The sequence below is a fragment of the Tamandua tetradactyla genome, chromosome 16 (assembly GCF_023851605.1).
Source record: "Tamandua tetradactyla isolate mTamTet1 chromosome 16, mTamTet1.pri, whole genome shotgun sequence".
NCBI classification, from domain to species: domain Eukaryota; kingdom Metazoa; phylum Chordata; class Mammalia; order Pilosa; family Myrmecophagidae; genus Tamandua; species Tamandua tetradactyla.
In genome coordinates, this window is record NC_135342.1 from 23,727,587 (window position 1) to 23,744,863 (window position 17,277).

At 46.6% G+C, this 17,277-nt stretch overlaps 1 protein-coding gene across 10 annotated transcripts in view; it reads left to right on the forward strand.

Moving 5' to 3' along the window:
• C16H19orf47 (chromosome 16 C19orf47 homolog) overlaps positions 1 to 17,277 on the forward strand; it is a 54,113-nt gene that overhangs the window by 13,216 nt on the left and 23,620 nt on the right. For 5 of the 10 annotated variants that reach the window (XM_077131853.1, XM_077131851.1, XM_077131854.1 and 2 more), the window contains 7 exons: positions 2,483 to 2,570; positions 2,664 to 2,778; positions 4,405 to 4,486; positions 6,934 to 7,071; positions 11,022 to 11,174; positions 12,255 to 12,325; positions 13,704 to 14,052. In XM_077131853.1, coding sequence (XP_076987968.1) covers positions 2,483 to 2,570; positions 2,664 to 2,778; positions 4,405 to 4,486; positions 6,934 to 7,071; positions 11,022 to 11,174; positions 12,255 to 12,325; positions 13,704 to 14,052 — 996 coding nt within the window. Of the gene's footprint in view, positions 1 to 2,482; positions 2,571 to 2,663; positions 2,779 to 4,404; positions 4,487 to 6,933; positions 7,072 to 11,021; positions 11,175 to 12,254; positions 12,326 to 13,703; positions 15,045 to 17,277 lie in introns of those variants that run through there. The other 5 variants (XM_077131858.1, XM_077131859.1, XM_077131855.1 and 2 more) reach the window with 5 other exon arrangements.

The window sequence follows — 17,277 nt, forward strand, 5'->3', positions numbered from 1 at the left end:
GCTTGTGAGAATATCAAGAATTCTCCACTTGGGAAAGTTGAATTTTCCCCTTTTCTCACTGTTCTTTGCAAATACATTTTTATTCACTGTTCAAATCACTCTGGGATTTATCGGGGCATCACTCTGGACAAACCTACAAAATCTCATGCCCTACTAAAGGTTCCATGTACTTATGATATTCAGTTAAGCTGTCCGCATAAGGTATATTAGGAACTGCACTAGTCAAAATAAAAATTTTGTACCAAATTAACATTTTTTGCTTCAGTCTCACGCATAAGTTAAAATTTTAAAATATTGATTATCATCTATTTTCAGCACTCTGCACTATTGACATTCTTTTGTTCTTCCTCATGCAAAAACATTTTTAAATTTGTACATTTAGTCACTATCATTATGCACTCTAGGCATTCCTAGATTATACCATCTCAGTCTTTATCGTCTATCTTTCCTTCTGATTTCATTTGTGCCCCGAGGCGTCCTCTCTCTATCATTCTCACATTCAGCTTCATTCAGTGTTCTAACATTATTGTATTACAGTTAGGTAGTATTGTACTATCCATTTCTGAGTTTTTACATTCAATCCTGTTGCACAATCTGTATCCCTTCAGTTCCGATTACCCAATATCTACCCTATTTCTATCTCCTATTTATCTCTGTTCTTAATTGAAATTCTCCAAGTTCATTCATTAATGTTAGTTTATGTCAGTGAGACCATACAGTATTTGTCCTTTTATTTCTGGCTAATCTCACTCAGCATAATGTCCTTAAGGGCCATCCATGTTGTTACATTCTTCATAACTTTATTCTGTCTTACAGCTGCATAATTTTCCATCATATGTACACACCGTAGCTTGTTTAGCCACTCCTCTGTTGATGGACCTTAGAGCGGTTTCCATCTCTTGGCAATTGTAAATAATGCTGCTATAAACATTGGTGTGCAAATGACTGTTTGTTATGTCGTTGCCCTCGTCCTCTGAGTAGATACCTAGCACAGTATTGCCGGGTCATATGGCAATTCTATACTTAGCTTCCTGAGGACCTGCCAGATAGGCAGCTGACTTTCAACTGAGGTTCTTTCTTACGTGGGAAGGCGCAGGATGGTCTCTGCTGGCCTTCTCTCCAGGCCTCTGGGTTCCAAGAACTTTCCCTGGGGTGATTCCTTTTTGTAGCTCCAAAGGCCTGGGCTGAGCTGCTAGTGCTGAGATGAGGTATGCTGAGCTGCTTGGGCTGTGCTACATTAAACTGTCTCATTTAAGCACCAGCCAATTCAATCAAACATCATTCATTGCAGCAGACGCCTCCTAGCCGACTGTAGATGTAATCAGTAACAGATGAAGTTCACATGCCATTGGCTCAGGTCCACAGCAACAGAACTAGGCACCTTCACCTAGCCAAGTTGACACCTAAACCTAACTACCACCGACTATTACTAGTATTCATAATAGTAATTGTAGTAATAAAAGTAGTAGTGGTGGGCAGTGCAATGGTGGCTCAGTGGCAGAATTCTTGCCTGCCATGCCGAAGAGCTGGATTCGATTCCTGGAGCCTGCCCATGCCAAATAAAACAAAACAAAAAAATAGTAGTGGTAATAGTAGTAGTAGCAATAGTGTTAGTAGCAGTAACAGTAGTAATAATTATAGTAACAGTAATAGCCATAGCTGTAGTAGCAGTAGTAAATGTAGTAGTAGCAATTGTAGTAATAGTACTACTACTAATAATAGCCGGCATGGGTTGAAGATGTTTCTGGGTCAGGTGTCGTTTAAATTCTCATTGAATCTGCACAGTGCTGTTATCACTAGAATATCAGTTCCTTGAGGGCAGGGACTTTGATGCCCTGCGGTAACCCCAGTGCCAAGAACAGGACCTGGCCTGTGCCAAGTGTTCAGTAAATACTTTTTGAATGCATTATCCCTGATTTATGGATGAGGAAGCTGAGGCAAAGAGCAGTTAACAACCTGTCCAGTGTCACTCTACCAGGAAAGACAGAGCTGGCATTTCAACCGCTTGCAGATCCTGTCATCCTCTGGGCCTGGGTGGTCTAAGGGGTACAGAGTACAAGAACTGAGGCCTAAAGTCCTGGCCCTTCCAAATCAGTCACCCGGCAAGTGTGTGTAAAATCACTTCAGGGGACAGCTATGGGCAGGGCAGAGAATTATGGGGAGCTGGGGTGTAGTTAGGCCAGCTTGGCAGCATCTCCTGTGGTTCGCACTGTGGCCTGGGGTGAGTTGCCCAGCTCTCCCTGCCTCAGTTTCCTTATGGGAAAGGTGTTTGTGGGGATGTGTGTGTGGGGGGAGTGGCTTAAGACTGCTTAACTCTCTGATTGTTAGGAGGGCTTAATTCCATTGTGTGTCTGAAGCACTTAGCCCAGAGCTTGGCATCCTATAACATTTAATTTGAGGAAGCTGCTGCTATTGTGGTTTTGTTGCTGCTCCTGCTCTCTGGAGAGAGAATAATGTGAATGAATCCTCTCCAACCTTCCAGCCACTTCTGAATGGATCCAGTTCTTTAAGGAAGCTGGCATTCCTCCGGGACCTGCTGTCAATTACGCTGTGATGTTTGTGGATAATAGGTGAGGCTGCTGAGGGGAAGGAGGGGGCTGGGGGTGGGGTATGCCTGGAACCTTGGTTCCCCTGGGTCTCAGCTGTGGGCCATGTCCCCGCAGGATCCAGAAGAGTATGCTGCTGGACCTCAATAAGGAAATCATGAATGAGCTGGGCGTGACCGTGGTGGGCGACATCATCGCCATCCTCAAGCATGCCAAGGTGGTGCACCGCCAGGTGGGTGCTGTGCCTGGGGAGGTGGGGGCTGTGGTAAAGCCAACAGGAGGCTTGGCAGCCAGTGCAGGCAGGCCTGAGTTCCCAGGCTGGTTCCACCATTCGCTGAGTACTGTTGGGCAAGTTGCCTAACTTTTCTGAGCCTTACTTTCTCCTCTGTAAAACAAATAGGCAAACCTATTTTGAAGTGTGCTAATGAGCATTGAATGGAAGTAAGACGTATAAAGTCCTAGCCTCAGTAAAGACTGTCAGTAATTTTTATTATTACTAGTTCTCCTCTTCCTCATGATAATTATCTTTACTGGGACTCTTCCCTGTGCTCAGGACAGGAGCTGCCTATGTGGGACCCAAATCATGACTTGGCCAACAATCCGGCCTTCCCAGTCCTTGCTCCCATGCTGGCAGTGACCACAGACCAATGAGCACCTTCCAGAGTCACTATGACACAAGCTTTCACACACTTCTGCCTCACAGAGTGGCGATGGCCGTAGCCATCTGAAGGGGGATCTGGCACTGAGTGCCAGGCCTGGAGTGAAGTGCTTGTTCATTTCTAACAGCCAACACCTACTGAATGCTTTCTGTGCTCTGTCAGGCCCTGTCACCATCCTTTACACTCTTGAACTTTTCATTCCCATCCCACTCAACCCAGATAGATGCTTACTCGAGACGTGTGCTCGCAACACTGCAGTAGACTGAATGGTGACTGATGTGATTATTCGTGTCATTTTTTGTATCTTCCTCCATTGCAGGGATGGGCCTTCATCTTTCCCCAGGACAGGACCCCACAGATGAGGGCCTTTTCAGATCAGGGGCATTATCTCCGTCATCACAGAGAGGGTTATTATGAAAACATTTTTTTTTTGTTTAGACTTTTTACATTTTGGAATAATTTTTAGTTATATAGAAAAATTCCACCCAAAAACAGTATAGACGATTCCCATATCCCTTTCACCCAGCTTTCTCTAATATGAACATCTTACAACACCATGGTACATTTGCCAAAACTAAGGAATTAACGTTTGTACAGTACTATTAACTAAACTACAGGCTTTATTTGGATGTTGCTAGTTTTTCCACTGATGTCTTTTTTTTTCTCCAGAATCCCACATCACATTTATTCGTCATATCTCCTTAGTCTCTCTCTCTTTTTTGGTGTGTGTGTGTGCATGGTCTGGGAATCAAACCCAGGTCTCCCACATCCTTAGTCTCTTTTGATCTGTGACAGTTTTACAATCTTCCCTTGTTTTTCTTTCTTTTTTTTGGGGGGGGTGGTGGTGGTGGTGCATGATCTGGGAATCAAACCCGGGTCTCTTGCATGGAAGGCGAGCATTCTACCACTGAACCACTCGTGCATCCTATCTTCCCTTGTTTTTATGACCACGACAGTTTTGAACAGTACTGGTCAAAGTGTCTTGTAGAATGTCCCTCAGTTCGTATTTTTGCCTGTTGCTTTCTCATGCATTAGGAGTGTGATGTCTTGAAAGCTCTTAGTAGCCGAGGTTCTGACTTTGTCCCCACCTCTCTTTACCTACCCCCCTCCCCCCCCCAGGGTTGCTCAGACCTCTGGGCCACTGATTCTCCTGCCTCAGATCCTTGACCCATGGTAACCCAGGCACCTGTTTTTCACAGGACATGTGCAAAGCTGCCACTGAGTCGGTGCCCTGCAACCCCAGTCCCCTCCCAGTCGAGATTCGCCGAGGTACCTCCAGTGGTGAGTCTCATCCATTCAGGCCTGCTTCCCTTCATTCTCATACTCCAGCAGTGAAGGAGACACACCTAGTCATCCCAGCCCTCCTGGAATTTGCAGAGGTGGCAGCAAAGCCATCTGAGGCCTTCTTCTCTCATGAGAAAAATGAATTGGGTAGTGAGTGGCTACATGTATTTATAATTCTTTTTTTAGCACTATGATGCCTTTTTTCTTTTTAAATAAACTTAAAAATTTTAATATACATATGAATGTTTAACAAGCCACTGCTAAACTGTAGCTTTAAACACAGACATTTATTTCTCATGGTTATGTGGGTGGCTGGTGAGTTCTTCAATCTGTGGTCAACTGGAGCTCCGCTGAATCTGAATGACCCCGGGTGGTCACCTTGTGTGTGAGGCAGCAGGGGTGACTTGGTCACATGTCTCCCATTATCTGCAGGCTAGTCCAAGCTTGTCCACACTGCGGTGAAAGAGGGTTCCCAAGAGCAGCATCTGAGAGTAGGCCCCAATGTGCAAGGTGCCTTTTAAGCCTCTGCTTGCAGAACAGTTGCTGGCGTTCCATTGGCCAAGGCAAGTCACGTGGATAAGCCAAAGTCAGTGTGACAAGGCCTCCCAAGGGGTGCATGCAGGGAGGCTAACCAAATTGAGATTCCTTTCTGCATATGTCTTCCACAACGTACAGAGAATGGTTCAGATCAAAACACTATAGCTGACTAATACACTACGACACTGACCCTTCTCACAAGTGGAACACCCACATAACCCCCATCCAAATCCAGGCACAGAAGCATGACCTGCTTTCCAGAAGCCCCTATTTGCCCCTTTCCAGTCATTACGTCCTCTCACAGACACCACTATCCTGATTTTAACAACTTAGATTCGTTTTACCAGTCTTTCAACTCTAAATAAATGAAATCAGATGGTACATACTTATTATACCTTATGAATATCTTTAGTAGTTTAAAATGAATTTAAAAAACTTAAACAAAAAAATTAACTAGTGGAGAAAGTAGACCATTAAGAAGAGAAAGGGAAACAGACACAGAAGGAAAGAGGTGGAGAAGAGTGTTTTAAAAGCAATGCACCTGATATGGTCACTTGTATACGCTTTATAATATTCAATGTGTGTGTTCATGTGGGAGGGGGAAAAAAGCAAAATACCGCATAGTTTTTATGGATGAACAGTTCTTTTGTACTGTGACATCCTGACTGCAGCTCAGATCCAATAGAGCAAGACAAAGTTGATTTGTTTTCCCTCCACCCAAACTCTGTGTGCTGTCTGAGGGGAAAGCATCATATCCCTGATGAAGCAGGACATTCCCCTCTGCACGGAGCAGGAGACGGGGCCTCCTCCTGCTTCCTCTGACAGCACTTGGCCAGGCAGAGGTTGTGAGCAGAGCCCCTTGCAATCCAGATTCTACACAGCCTGGCAGTTATAACTCCTTTCCAGCTTGAGAAATGTACGAGGGAATTTCTTGGGAAATTGTTGAAGGGTGTGAACCAAATTATTATCAGGGGAGTGCGCTGGGGTCCGGTGGGGTCCATCTGATTGGGAAGGGCCATTCCCAGACTTCTGGGTTCTAGGAATACTCTAGTTCTTACCTGGGGGTTCACTCTACTACCTTGTGTTAAACTGTGTTGGTAAATTTTCATGTATTTGTCTGTATGCTATAGTTATGATTTTTCTAAAAACCCAACAATATATAATTATAATGGTTGCTGAAGATCATTACATGGAATTTGAGACGGTTTCAAGAGAGAGCATGTGGCAAGAATAGGGAAGGCTATTTTGGGAGCATAGTTGTGACAAAATACCCAAACCTGAAAGTTGGTGGAGCGGGGAGCTTGCTGGAGCCAGCGATTGATGGTAGCACAAGAGCCCCCCTTCCCTCCCATGCAGGGTCCACTAAGACCTTTTGCAGCCCATGCCCTAAAGCTAGTAGCACCTGCATCCTGAGATGGGGTAGGTCTCCTTTCCTCCTTTCTCCCACTGTGTTAAGAGACAGAGCAAGCCAAGTGCTACCTCAGGAAACTGCATTCCAGGCGGAGGGAATTACAAGGGACCTGAGGAGGCAAATGCTTGTGTATGAGGAGGCTCCGGAAGTCCACAGTTGCTGTAGCCAAGGTGGGAGGGGAGGGAACATCTGAAAAATCAGGCCTGTGAAGGGCTCAGCCCAGCCAGTTCCCAAATACGGCTCCATAAATGATGGCTGAGGTGTGATGGGAGCCAGTGTGGTCTAGGGCCTTGGGAAAGGTGCCACGGTCAGGACAGGGTGGGCTAGCTCTTGGGGATCCTCAAGGTACCCCACCACGCGCAAACATTCTCACCTTGAGGACAGTGCAGCCACAGGGTGGCGCCAGCTGTCCCTTCTCCGTTTGGTGCCAAGGCTGGCCTCCATTCTGGCCCTGAGACTGCTGCCGAACTGGCTTCTCCCCTTTTCCTCCTGGCAGCTGCCTCCCGAATGATCACCAACAGCCTGAACCGTGACTCCCCACCCGGCACACCCCCTAGGCGGCCAGACACCAGCACCTCCAAGATTTCAGTCACCGTGTCCAACAAGATGGCAGCAAAGAGTGCCAAGGCTGCTGGTGAGGGTCTCGGGCGGGTGGTGGGAGGAACTGGGGATGAATGTGGGTTGATACGAGGTATCTGGGGGTCATGCTCCCAGTAATACAGGGTACTTTGAACGCCAGTGTACACCAGAGCATTTGAACTTTCATCACCCCTGCTCACTTCTGTGAACTGCACTTGTCTGGGCCTCTTTTTCCATGTGTACCCTTAGGATGATTGGAAGCACTCAAGACCAGGTATTAAATACATGTGACTTGCAGGTTTTTTTTTAAATTAATGGAACTTTTTTTTTTTAGTAGTTTTAGATTTACTGAATAATTGGGTAGATGGTACAGATTCCAACACAGATTCCATATTTCCATATACCTCCCCGCCACACACACAGTTCCCTCTAGTAATATTTTACATTAGTGGGTGCATTTGTTACAATTTACAAATATAGAGATGTCAGTGCTAATCCTTTGCTTACATTAAGGTTCCCTCTTTGTGTAGTATAGTTCTATGGATTTTGACAAATGCAAAATGACATGTGTTTTAATTTCCTGGCTGCTAAAACAAATACCATACAATGGGTTGGCTTAACAACAGGAATTTATTGTTTCACGGTTTCAGAGACTTTCTCCTGGGTCAATGTCTTCTAGCTAGCTGGCAATCTGAGGTTCCTTGGCTTTTCCATCACATGGCAATGCTCAGGGCTCAGCAGCTTCTTTCCTCTTCTGGGTTTTGTTGCTTTCCAGCTTCTAGGAGCTTCTACTTGCTTTTCTTTCTGTCTGAATTTCATTCCGTTTATAACTGTGTCTGGTGATCTGTGTTAAGCCCAACCTGATTCTTACGCCACACCTTAATTGAAGCAATAACTTTAAGAGATCCTGTTTTCAGTGGGTCCACACCCACAGGACCCGGGGTTGGAAACTGAATGTGCCTTTTGTGGGGCACTTGATTCAATCCCCAACAACAGGTATCCACTGCTATAGTGTCATACAAAATAGTTTCACCACCCCCAAATCCCCTGTGCTTCATCTGTTCATACCTTTCCTCCAAACCCCTGGCAATTGCTGATCTTTTTTTTTAAGTATACTTTTAAATTAGTTAATCAATTAATTAAAATATTTTATATTGAAATACTTTTAAACTTAAAGGACAGTCACAAAAATAATACAAATCCCATACAGAAAACTCCAGCATACCTCTATCCCCTCCGATACCCAGATTCACCAATTTTAACATTTCACCACATTTGCTATACCATTCTATCTGTATCATCACTCTGTCAATCCATTTATCTATCTACCTGTCTTTGTCTATCTGTTTTTCAATCCATTCTGAGCACTTGAGTGTAGGTTATATACATCGTGCTCCTTGAACATTTAAAACTGCCATGTGTATTTCCCAAGAACAAGAATATTCACTTAGGTCACTACCTTCAGTGCAGTTATCAAGTTATCAACTGATATAAAGCTTACAGTCTATACTTCATTTTTTCATGTGTCCCTTGAACCTTTTTTCCTTCCTTGCTAGATCCCATCCAGAAGTGTATTGCATTTAATTGCCATTGACTCTTTAGCTGATCTTTATTTTTTATACTGTGGAAATGTGTATGCAGTTATAAATTTTCCCATTTCAGCCATTCCCGAGCAGACCAGTCAATGGGATTAATCACGTTAATTCACAAAATTGCGGTACCCTCAGTACCTTTCATTACTAAAATTTTTCCATCTCCCTAAACAGGAACCTTAAACCTATTATATATTAACTCCCCATTCCCCTTGCCCTCCATCCCTGGTATACTCTAATTTTTGTCTCTGTGAGCTTGTATATTCTCCAGTATTTTCTTTGTAGTTAGCATGGGCTTAAATTTAATGTCCCAGATCTATAACTATTATAGAGTTATAGAATTATAAGTTTTGATACTGACTTAATTTTAATAATATACAAAAACTATGTTCTTGTATAGTTTAACCCCACCATTTATAGAAAAACCCCACCATTTTCCCACTTTTATGATGTTCTTGTCACAAATTGCATGTTTATAAATTATGAGTCCAAAACCACTCATTTATCATTACATTTTTTGCATTTGCCTTTTAGATCTTGTAGGAAGTAAAAAGTGGAGTTACAAACCAAGAATTTAATAGTACTGGCATTTATATTACCATGTCATTACCCCCATGAGAGTTCTCTATTTCTTGATGTGGCTTTGATCTATTATCTATTGCCCTTTTCTTTGAACCTGTAAAGCTTTCCTTTTCATCTCTTGTAGGGCAGATTTAGTGGTGACAGACTCCTTCAGCTTTTGTTTATCTGGGAATGTCTTAATTTTCCGCTCATTTTTGAAAGACAGTTTTGCCAGATATAAAATGTATGTTTGCCAATTTTTGCTTTCAGCCTTTAAATATGTCATCCTACTGCCTTCTTGCTTTCATGGTTTCCAGTGAAAGAAATCAGTTCTTATTCTTACTGAGTCTCACTTGTACATGATACATTGCTTCTCTCTTGTGGCTTTCAGAATTCTCTATCTCTTACATTCAAATGGTCTGACTATTTGTGTTACGCTGTGCTGTAGGTGTGTTTGGGTTGATCTTCTTTAGAGTTTGTTGTGTGTCTTAGAGGGTTCAGCCATTTTTAACAGATATCACTGAGCCTTACCTTGGTACCCAGCCCTGTGTTTAATCCTTGTGGTCAACGGTGAGGAAGCCTCTCCTTCCTCTAGAGGGATTCTTTAAAACCTTAAGTCTGATCATATCACTCCCTTGTATATAGCTTTCCAAGACTTTTCATTACTCCACTTATAAAGTCCAAACTCCCCTGCATGGCCTTACAGGGCCCTGCATTGCGTGGCCTCATTTTTTGCATCTCTCCTTACTGGCTGGCTCAGCTCTGCTCCAGGCTCCTTCCCACTGTGGGACCCTTGCCCTGCAGCTCCTTGTCTGGAGCTCTTCATAACTGGAGTTGGCTTCTAGTCATCTTTTTTTTTTTTCCTTAGTCATCTTCTTTTATTTATTTTATTTTATTTTAATTTTTTATTAATTAAAAAAAATTATAAGAAACACAAACATTCCCAACACATACACACTCAGCAATTCACAATATCATCACATAGTTGCATATTCATCATCAGGATTATTTCCCAGAACATTAGCATCAATTCAGAAGAAGAAATAAAAAGACAACAGAAAAATGTAACAAACAAAGAAAAAAAATTTTACATGCCATACCCCTTACTGATCCCTTTCATTGATCACTAGCATTGCTTCTAGTCATCTTACAGGTCTCAGCTTGAAAGCTGGAAATGGAATTCTGGCCTTTGGATTCCTGGTCCTGCCTCTTATCCACCATGCTGTCGTGCCTGTGTCATGTCCATCCACACAACAGTCTTGTTCATGAAGCCCATGTGGAAACTGAGGCCAAGATGGAGCTTCATTTTTCTAATGCCCAGTTCCATGTTCTGTCTACCTGCGTCAGGCAGTCTCCTCTTTGGCTTGTGTGTTTGGAAGTGCCTTTTGAATTTCACTCTCTTCTGGCCTTTTGAATTTTGTGCCATGAACAAGAGAGTTAAAATTACTTTATAAAGTATTGAAAAGATGGTGAGTCCAGGAGGGACTGGCTTTCTTACCCCTCTACACATTTGAGAGACCCTTTTTTGTTTTTTGCACAGTGCTCAAATTATAAGCATTGCAGCTCAATAAATTTTTTACAAAGTCAACACACCTATGGTCTACCCAGCTGGAGCTCTGGAACCTTTCCATCACCCAGAATGTTCCCCATTGAGGGGATTATGGCAGGTCTGGGAGTTTCTCAGTGGTTCAAAGTCAGTGCTGATGGGACTAGTTGGGAAGATAAGGGATTCCAGACAAGTGAAAGCATAGAGATAAAGGGCCCTATGTACCCTTTGCCTGGCATCCATCCTCCACCCAGGGGAACATTCCGTTACAGAGGGTGTTGACTCACCCTTGCACTCCTCTCCCAGCAGCCTTGGCCCGCCGTGAGGAGGAGAGCCTGACTGTCCCCACCAAGCGCCGCCGGGTCACTGCCGAGATGGAGGGAAAGTACATTATCAACATGCCCAAGGGCACCACCCCCCGGACCCGCAAGATCCTGGAGCAGCAGCAGGCAGCGAAAGGTACCCACCTGTCAGGGACGTGTTTAGTGCAGGGACCGTGTGCCCTGCTGCATCACACAGGACCGGTCACATCCTACAGGCATTGGCCAGGAAGCAGGGAGACCTTGGGTCAAGGGGGCAGCGATGGAGGCTGTAGGGGAAGGGGCCACATCACCTTTGTCCTCTCATGTGCAGTTAGTGTAGCTGAGGTCGTTGGTGCCCTCTTCTCTGAGGGGCAGGGACAAGATTCAGTAATGTCCTGCCAGTCAGGTGAGTGGCCACTGCCTGGCTGAGGGCAGGTGTCCGATAGGTGGGAAGTGTCGTTATGAGGCAGGGCAGTCTGGCTGAGATTTTTTCGAAGGTGGGGTTTGTAACTGAGGGTACATAGATGGTCTTCCTTCTGGTAGGATCACTTTGGAACGTTGTGTATGTTCTCATGGAAAAACTTACAGAGAATATAGGAACATATATAGCAAAAACAAACTCCCTTCACTCCTGCATCCCACACCTGTTGTTAACCTTCCCAGACCAACATCTACGAACATAGAGACGTCTATATGTACATATACACAGATATTGGTGTTTCTTCTTTTTAAACACATAGTATTATCCTGTAGGTATTGTTTCATAGCTTTTCGTATTTACCCAGTAAGTCTTGAGATCTTTTTATGCTAGTACATGTAGATCTACTTTACATTTTGAATGGCTGCTTAATATTTCCATGGTATTTATACTCTATAATTGTTAAACACCCTCCTGTTGTTGAATATTTAGGTTGTCATTAGGTAGAGGAAAACCACCATTCACCAGATTCTCTCGAAGGTCCATGACTTAGAAAAGATCAAAAGGAACAAGTAGAAATTAAGAGCTCTCCCTCTCCATGAATTTGTTTTGGGGTGCAGGGAAATTGTATCAATTTTAGCTGATCCTTCCCAGATTGGACATCAGCCAGAAGCATGTGGGTTAAGGTTATTGTCACCAATGGTGTGTGGACCCACAGCCTAAGTTGGCATGTGCTGCCCCTACTTGTCTCTGATCACCTGAGCTGGAGCCCACAAGCCATCCAGCAGGGGCTGACTGACCACCTCCCTTCCCTCCCAGGTCTCCATAGGACATCCGTGTTTGACCGACTCGGTGCCGAGACCAAGGCAGACACGACGACGGGGAGTAAAGTGAGTTGGAAATAGAGAAGTTACTCAGGGCTCTTAAATTCTTATCCTCCCCGAGTGTCATTCTGGACACGTCCCTATCCTTCACACAGCCTGCATTCACCTTTTGTACCTGCCCCCCACCGGCCACCTTACCCACCTTTCCAGCAACTGCTCCCACCTTTTCACTTCTGCCCTGCCCTCTCTCCTGATTCCCAGATTCCTGCATGTCCCCCAAACCTGTCACATCCACCTTGTCCCAAATTGCCTCAGCATTTCCCCCAAATCCGCTTCCTCCTGGCCCTCATCTCAGGGGTGTCCACCAGCCCCATTTCGGCTGGGTGACAAGTCTGATGATCCCCTTTGTCTCTGTCTTGTCTGCCGCCACCTTATTTCCAGCCATCTCCTCTTGTGCCTGGAGATGTCAGGAGCCTCCCTCCTGGGCTCTGTCCAGCTGCTGCTCCCCCTGCAGTCCCTGCTGCACATAGCAGTGATGCCACCACAGTACAGAGCTTCTCATCCCTCCTGAAAGCCCCCTGCGGACTTTCCCTGTGTGCAGGATAAAGTCTACTCTTCTTGTGTTGGCTAGAAGTTCCCACAGTCCTCAGACACAGTGTGTAGTTAGGGGCACACTGAGAGCCAGCTGCTTGAGGGAAGTAGGCTCTGCTTTGGCCTGGCTACATGGCCTTGGCCATGTCACATAAGCTTCCTGCACCTCAATTCCCTCATTTGTAGGGGACCCACCCCTAGGCTGGGTATGAGGATTGAATGAGTTGAGAGTTGCGCGGAAGTGCACCCCCACCTGCGTGGGGTTGTCTGGGTCACAGTAAACACTTTTCAAATGTCTTCTAATATTAATGATTGCTGAGCTCCCCAGCTGTGTTTTCTGCCTCTCCGTCCCTTGTTCACCAGGGTTCAACCACTTTGGCTCTTGCTCATTTCGAGAACCTGAACATGACAATGATGCTAACGCTCAGGACCATGTGGTTTTAAGACCCAGCCACGTAAAAAGCTTGGCACGTAGTGTGCTCAATAAATAAGAGTAGTATTCCTGTCTCAGACACTTAGCCTGTGCTCATTTCTCTACTAAATTCATGCTTTAGGGCCTGACTGGGAGTTTGATGCCTCAGAGAAAATGCTGCTTCCCTGAACTCCAACAGGTGATGAGGCTTCCCTGCCTGTCCTCTCGAGCATTCCATTCTCCTTCAGAGAACCCAACACTGTGTAATCATAAAAGTATTTGTCTGATTTCAGAGGATGAGTCTGTCTCCCCCATATACTGGGAGCCCCATGAGAACAGGAACTATTCCCAGACCAGGGGCCAGGCACAGAGGAGGCAGCTCTCGGTGAATTCATGTTGAGAGACTAAATGATTTACCTGTCCTGTCTCTGACCCTTACAGCCCACAGGGGTCTTCAGCCGCCTAGGGGCCACCCCGGAGATCGACGAGGACCTGGCATGGGACAGTGACAATGACAGCAGCAGCTCTGTCCTTCAGTATGCTGGGGTCTTGAAGAAGCTGGGCCAAGGCCCGGTCAAGGCCAGCCCACAGCCGGCACTGACCGTTAAAGCCAAGGCCACGAGCTCAGCAACCACGGCTGCTACCCCGATGCTACGGCGCCTGACACTTCCCCCACGCCCTGGGCTCGAGAGGAAGCCAGAGGCCTTGTCTAAAGTCAGCATCATCCAGAGACTGGGCAAAACTGCCCTTGTGCCTGAGGCCCAGGACAGCCAGGTCACGAGCACCAAGAGTAAGTCCTCAGCCGAGGTCAAGGTCACCATTAAGAGGACCCTGGTGGGGCCCCGGGGGACCAGCTCCAGCGAGGGCCTTGGTGCCCAGATGGACCATGCGGGCACTGTGAGCGTGTTCAAAAGACTTGGCCGCAGGACCTTCTAGCCCCCGTGTTGGGTGGGGCACGGGCAGCAGAACTCTGCAGGGTTTGCCCCGGCCCCTCTCCAGGCTCCTGGCTCTGTCAGAGTCTTCCTCCAGGGCTCGCTCTCCCATCCCTGCCAGCTTCTAGGTGGCACAACTGGTCTCCCTTAGGCATTCAAGCTAGGCCAAGTCTCTGGAGAATTCACTCCCTTTCTCTTAGTCTGGGATGGTCGCTGTGGCTGGCCTTGCCTGCTCTGGGACTTTCCCTCTCTCCTGTCCTCTGTTCTTTCCTCTCTAGCTGTGACCCTGGCAGGACTCACTTTTCCACCTCTCCCAAGTGCCAGATCCCTCTCCATCCCCTTTCCTCCCACTCCGCAGCATCTGCTGCCTTAAACCCCAGCTCCTCTGTCTCCCAGTGCCCCCTGCCTCATTAGAGGGTACAGCCTAAGGGGCTTCCTGTGTCCTGTGCCCTGTCATGTTTCTCCCCTCACTCAGCCCCTCCCACTGCTGCTTTAACTTCTCCCATCTCTCCCTTTCTTCACTCTGTTCATTTCTCTTCTGTTTTCTGTCCCTGTGGCAAGGCCTGACTGTCCGCTGCGTCCTGCCCGACCCGCCTGCACCTCCGGCCTCCGAGCGGCCCCCTCGTCGTCGGTGGCGTCGAGCCTGTAGAGACTATTAGCTGCCCTCCACTCCCAGGCTGAAGGGACCTCCCCAAATGCTGGGATGCAGCCAGGGTGCCTCAGTTTCCCCGCCCTGGGCACCTTTGTCTTGGAAAGCTGTGGTGGGTGGCAGGCAAGGAACATTGGGAAGGGAGGCCAGTGCTAAGACAGAAGACAACAGCTGTGTTAATATATTTTTGTGACTTTCAAACTGTTTCCCTCCCCTCCTTAGGGGTGAGTTGTAGGACTGTTTTTCACACAAAGCACAATGTGGGAGGGGTGTATGGCAAAGGGGTGAATCCTGTCTCTGAAAGTTAAGGCCCCTTACACACACATGGGGCCATGCTGTAGCTATAGTCCCCCTATTCCCCCAGCAGGGGAACAAACTGGAGTGGTCCTGCCACGTCCCTCCACTTCCCCCATAGATTTCACCTGTTTTTTCCTCTTGGCAGCTTTCTAAATCATGGTCTCCATTGGTGAAGCGATGGGTCTCTGTTTATTTGTTGTTCACTTGCTCCCTGCTTCATGGCCTCTCTTGGGTTAGACCTGTTCTAGGTGCTGGGATGCAGCAGTGGACAAGGCAAACAAGGGCCATGCCAGCCTGGCTGACCTCTGTGGTGAAGGTGGAGACAGGTGGGAAAGTGATCAGTGCTGTCTAGAGCAACTGCTACTCTGAGAAGAATGACCTGTTGGGAGGCAGGGGTGGAAGCAGGGAGACTGAGGCAGAAGCCACCGCCATAGTCCAAGCCAGAAATGAGCACAGGTAGCCAAGAGGAAGGAGGGATGCCGATGGATTCAGTGTGCTTCAGAGGAAGCACAGCAAGACGGGCCATGGATTGGAGTTGGGGTGAGGGAAGGGTGGGAGTAAAGGGCCTAGATTTGAGATTTGAGCATCAGGGGAAATGGAGCTATTTGTGGAGTTGGGGAGACTGGAGGGGTGGACTGAGAGAAGAGGGAGTTCTGGCTTGACTGTGTTGAGTGGGAGGTGCCCAGTGGCGCTCCAGGTAGAAGTCAACTGTTTTGGGGAAAATGCTCGTTGTACAGCTGTGTTCAGAGCTGTGGGCTTGGTGATAGCAGCTGGAAAGAGAGGAGAGGATGCAGAAGGGAATTTGATACCCTTTCCCCATTTAGAGAGCAAGGATCTGATAAAGGAGACAGCCAAGACCAGGTTGAAAAACTAAGAGAGTAGGTCAAGAAGAAATTCAGCGTTATATCAGAAGCCTCCTGTGTCACAGGTACTGGGCATGGGGCGTGAAGGGTTGCAGCTGGACTTCAGTATGAGGGACAGTGGTTAGAGAGAAGCAATAGGGCCCTCTTTCTGGGAGGCCCCAGGCTGGGCTCTCAAGGGCCTCAGAAGGATGGCAAATGATGGAGATAATGAAGACTCAAAAAGCTGCCCCTTGTATCAGCACAACAAGGAGGAACTCACATGTGGATCTGCCCTGCTGAACAATCATCATCCCCATTTTATTCTAATAATTTCCTGTGGTTCCACCCCATTGGTAATTTAAGCAGCTGCTGGCTTCAATTGGGAGAGTTCCAGGTATTAAATGTAAGAGCAGATGCTAATTTCTTGATGGGTTTTAGGACCTATGATGATATAAAACATATCTAGCACACTTACTATATAAGTCTTACCTTATCTGCACCAGGTAAGTTTCATCATTATTGCTCTTTACAGAGGCACTATTTGGGGGATTTAGCAGCTGCTGAAGGCAAGGGGCTGTGGCAAGGGGCAGGACTGGGTCTTACCCCAGGGAGGAGACTCTGGGATCCTCATCCCTCACCCCTCACCTGTGCTGTCTCGATTGCAGGTCTGAGAGAGTGGGGGTTCCAGAACAGTGGTGGTGGACTCTAGAGTCATTTGTGTTGCATGTTACCGCTGCCGCATCAGCTTGCCCTGGAAAGCATTTGCAGCTCTAGGAAGCTGCTGCCCTTGAGGGTCATGCCCCAGCGCCCTGACATCTCCTGGACAGCCCAAAGCCAGAGTATTAAACCTCCTTGTTCAACCCATTCAACCCACCCAACCAACCCCTAAAACTGTGAACCACAGGGGTGAATTTTTTTCTAGTTCTGTTCAACATTTTTTTTTAGCATAAATAGTACATTCATATGATTCAAAATTCAAAAGGTATGCAAAGCTCAACAGTGAAAAGTCTCTTCCATGTTTCCTAGTCCCTGGTCTTCCCAGAGGCCACTGAAGTTGCCAGTTTCTCAGCAATCCTTCCAGAGATGTGTGTGGACATGTGGGTATATACGTATACGCAAGCAGAGGAACTTGGAGTACACACGAAAAGCACACATGCTTAATTAATTAATGTACTCATTTATTTAGCCAGTACCTTTTGGAAGGGAATTCCAGTTGTTTCCAATCTCCTGCCATTACAAGCAGTGCCGCAATGAATAACTTTGTTCACATACGGGATCAGTTAAGAGGCGAATTG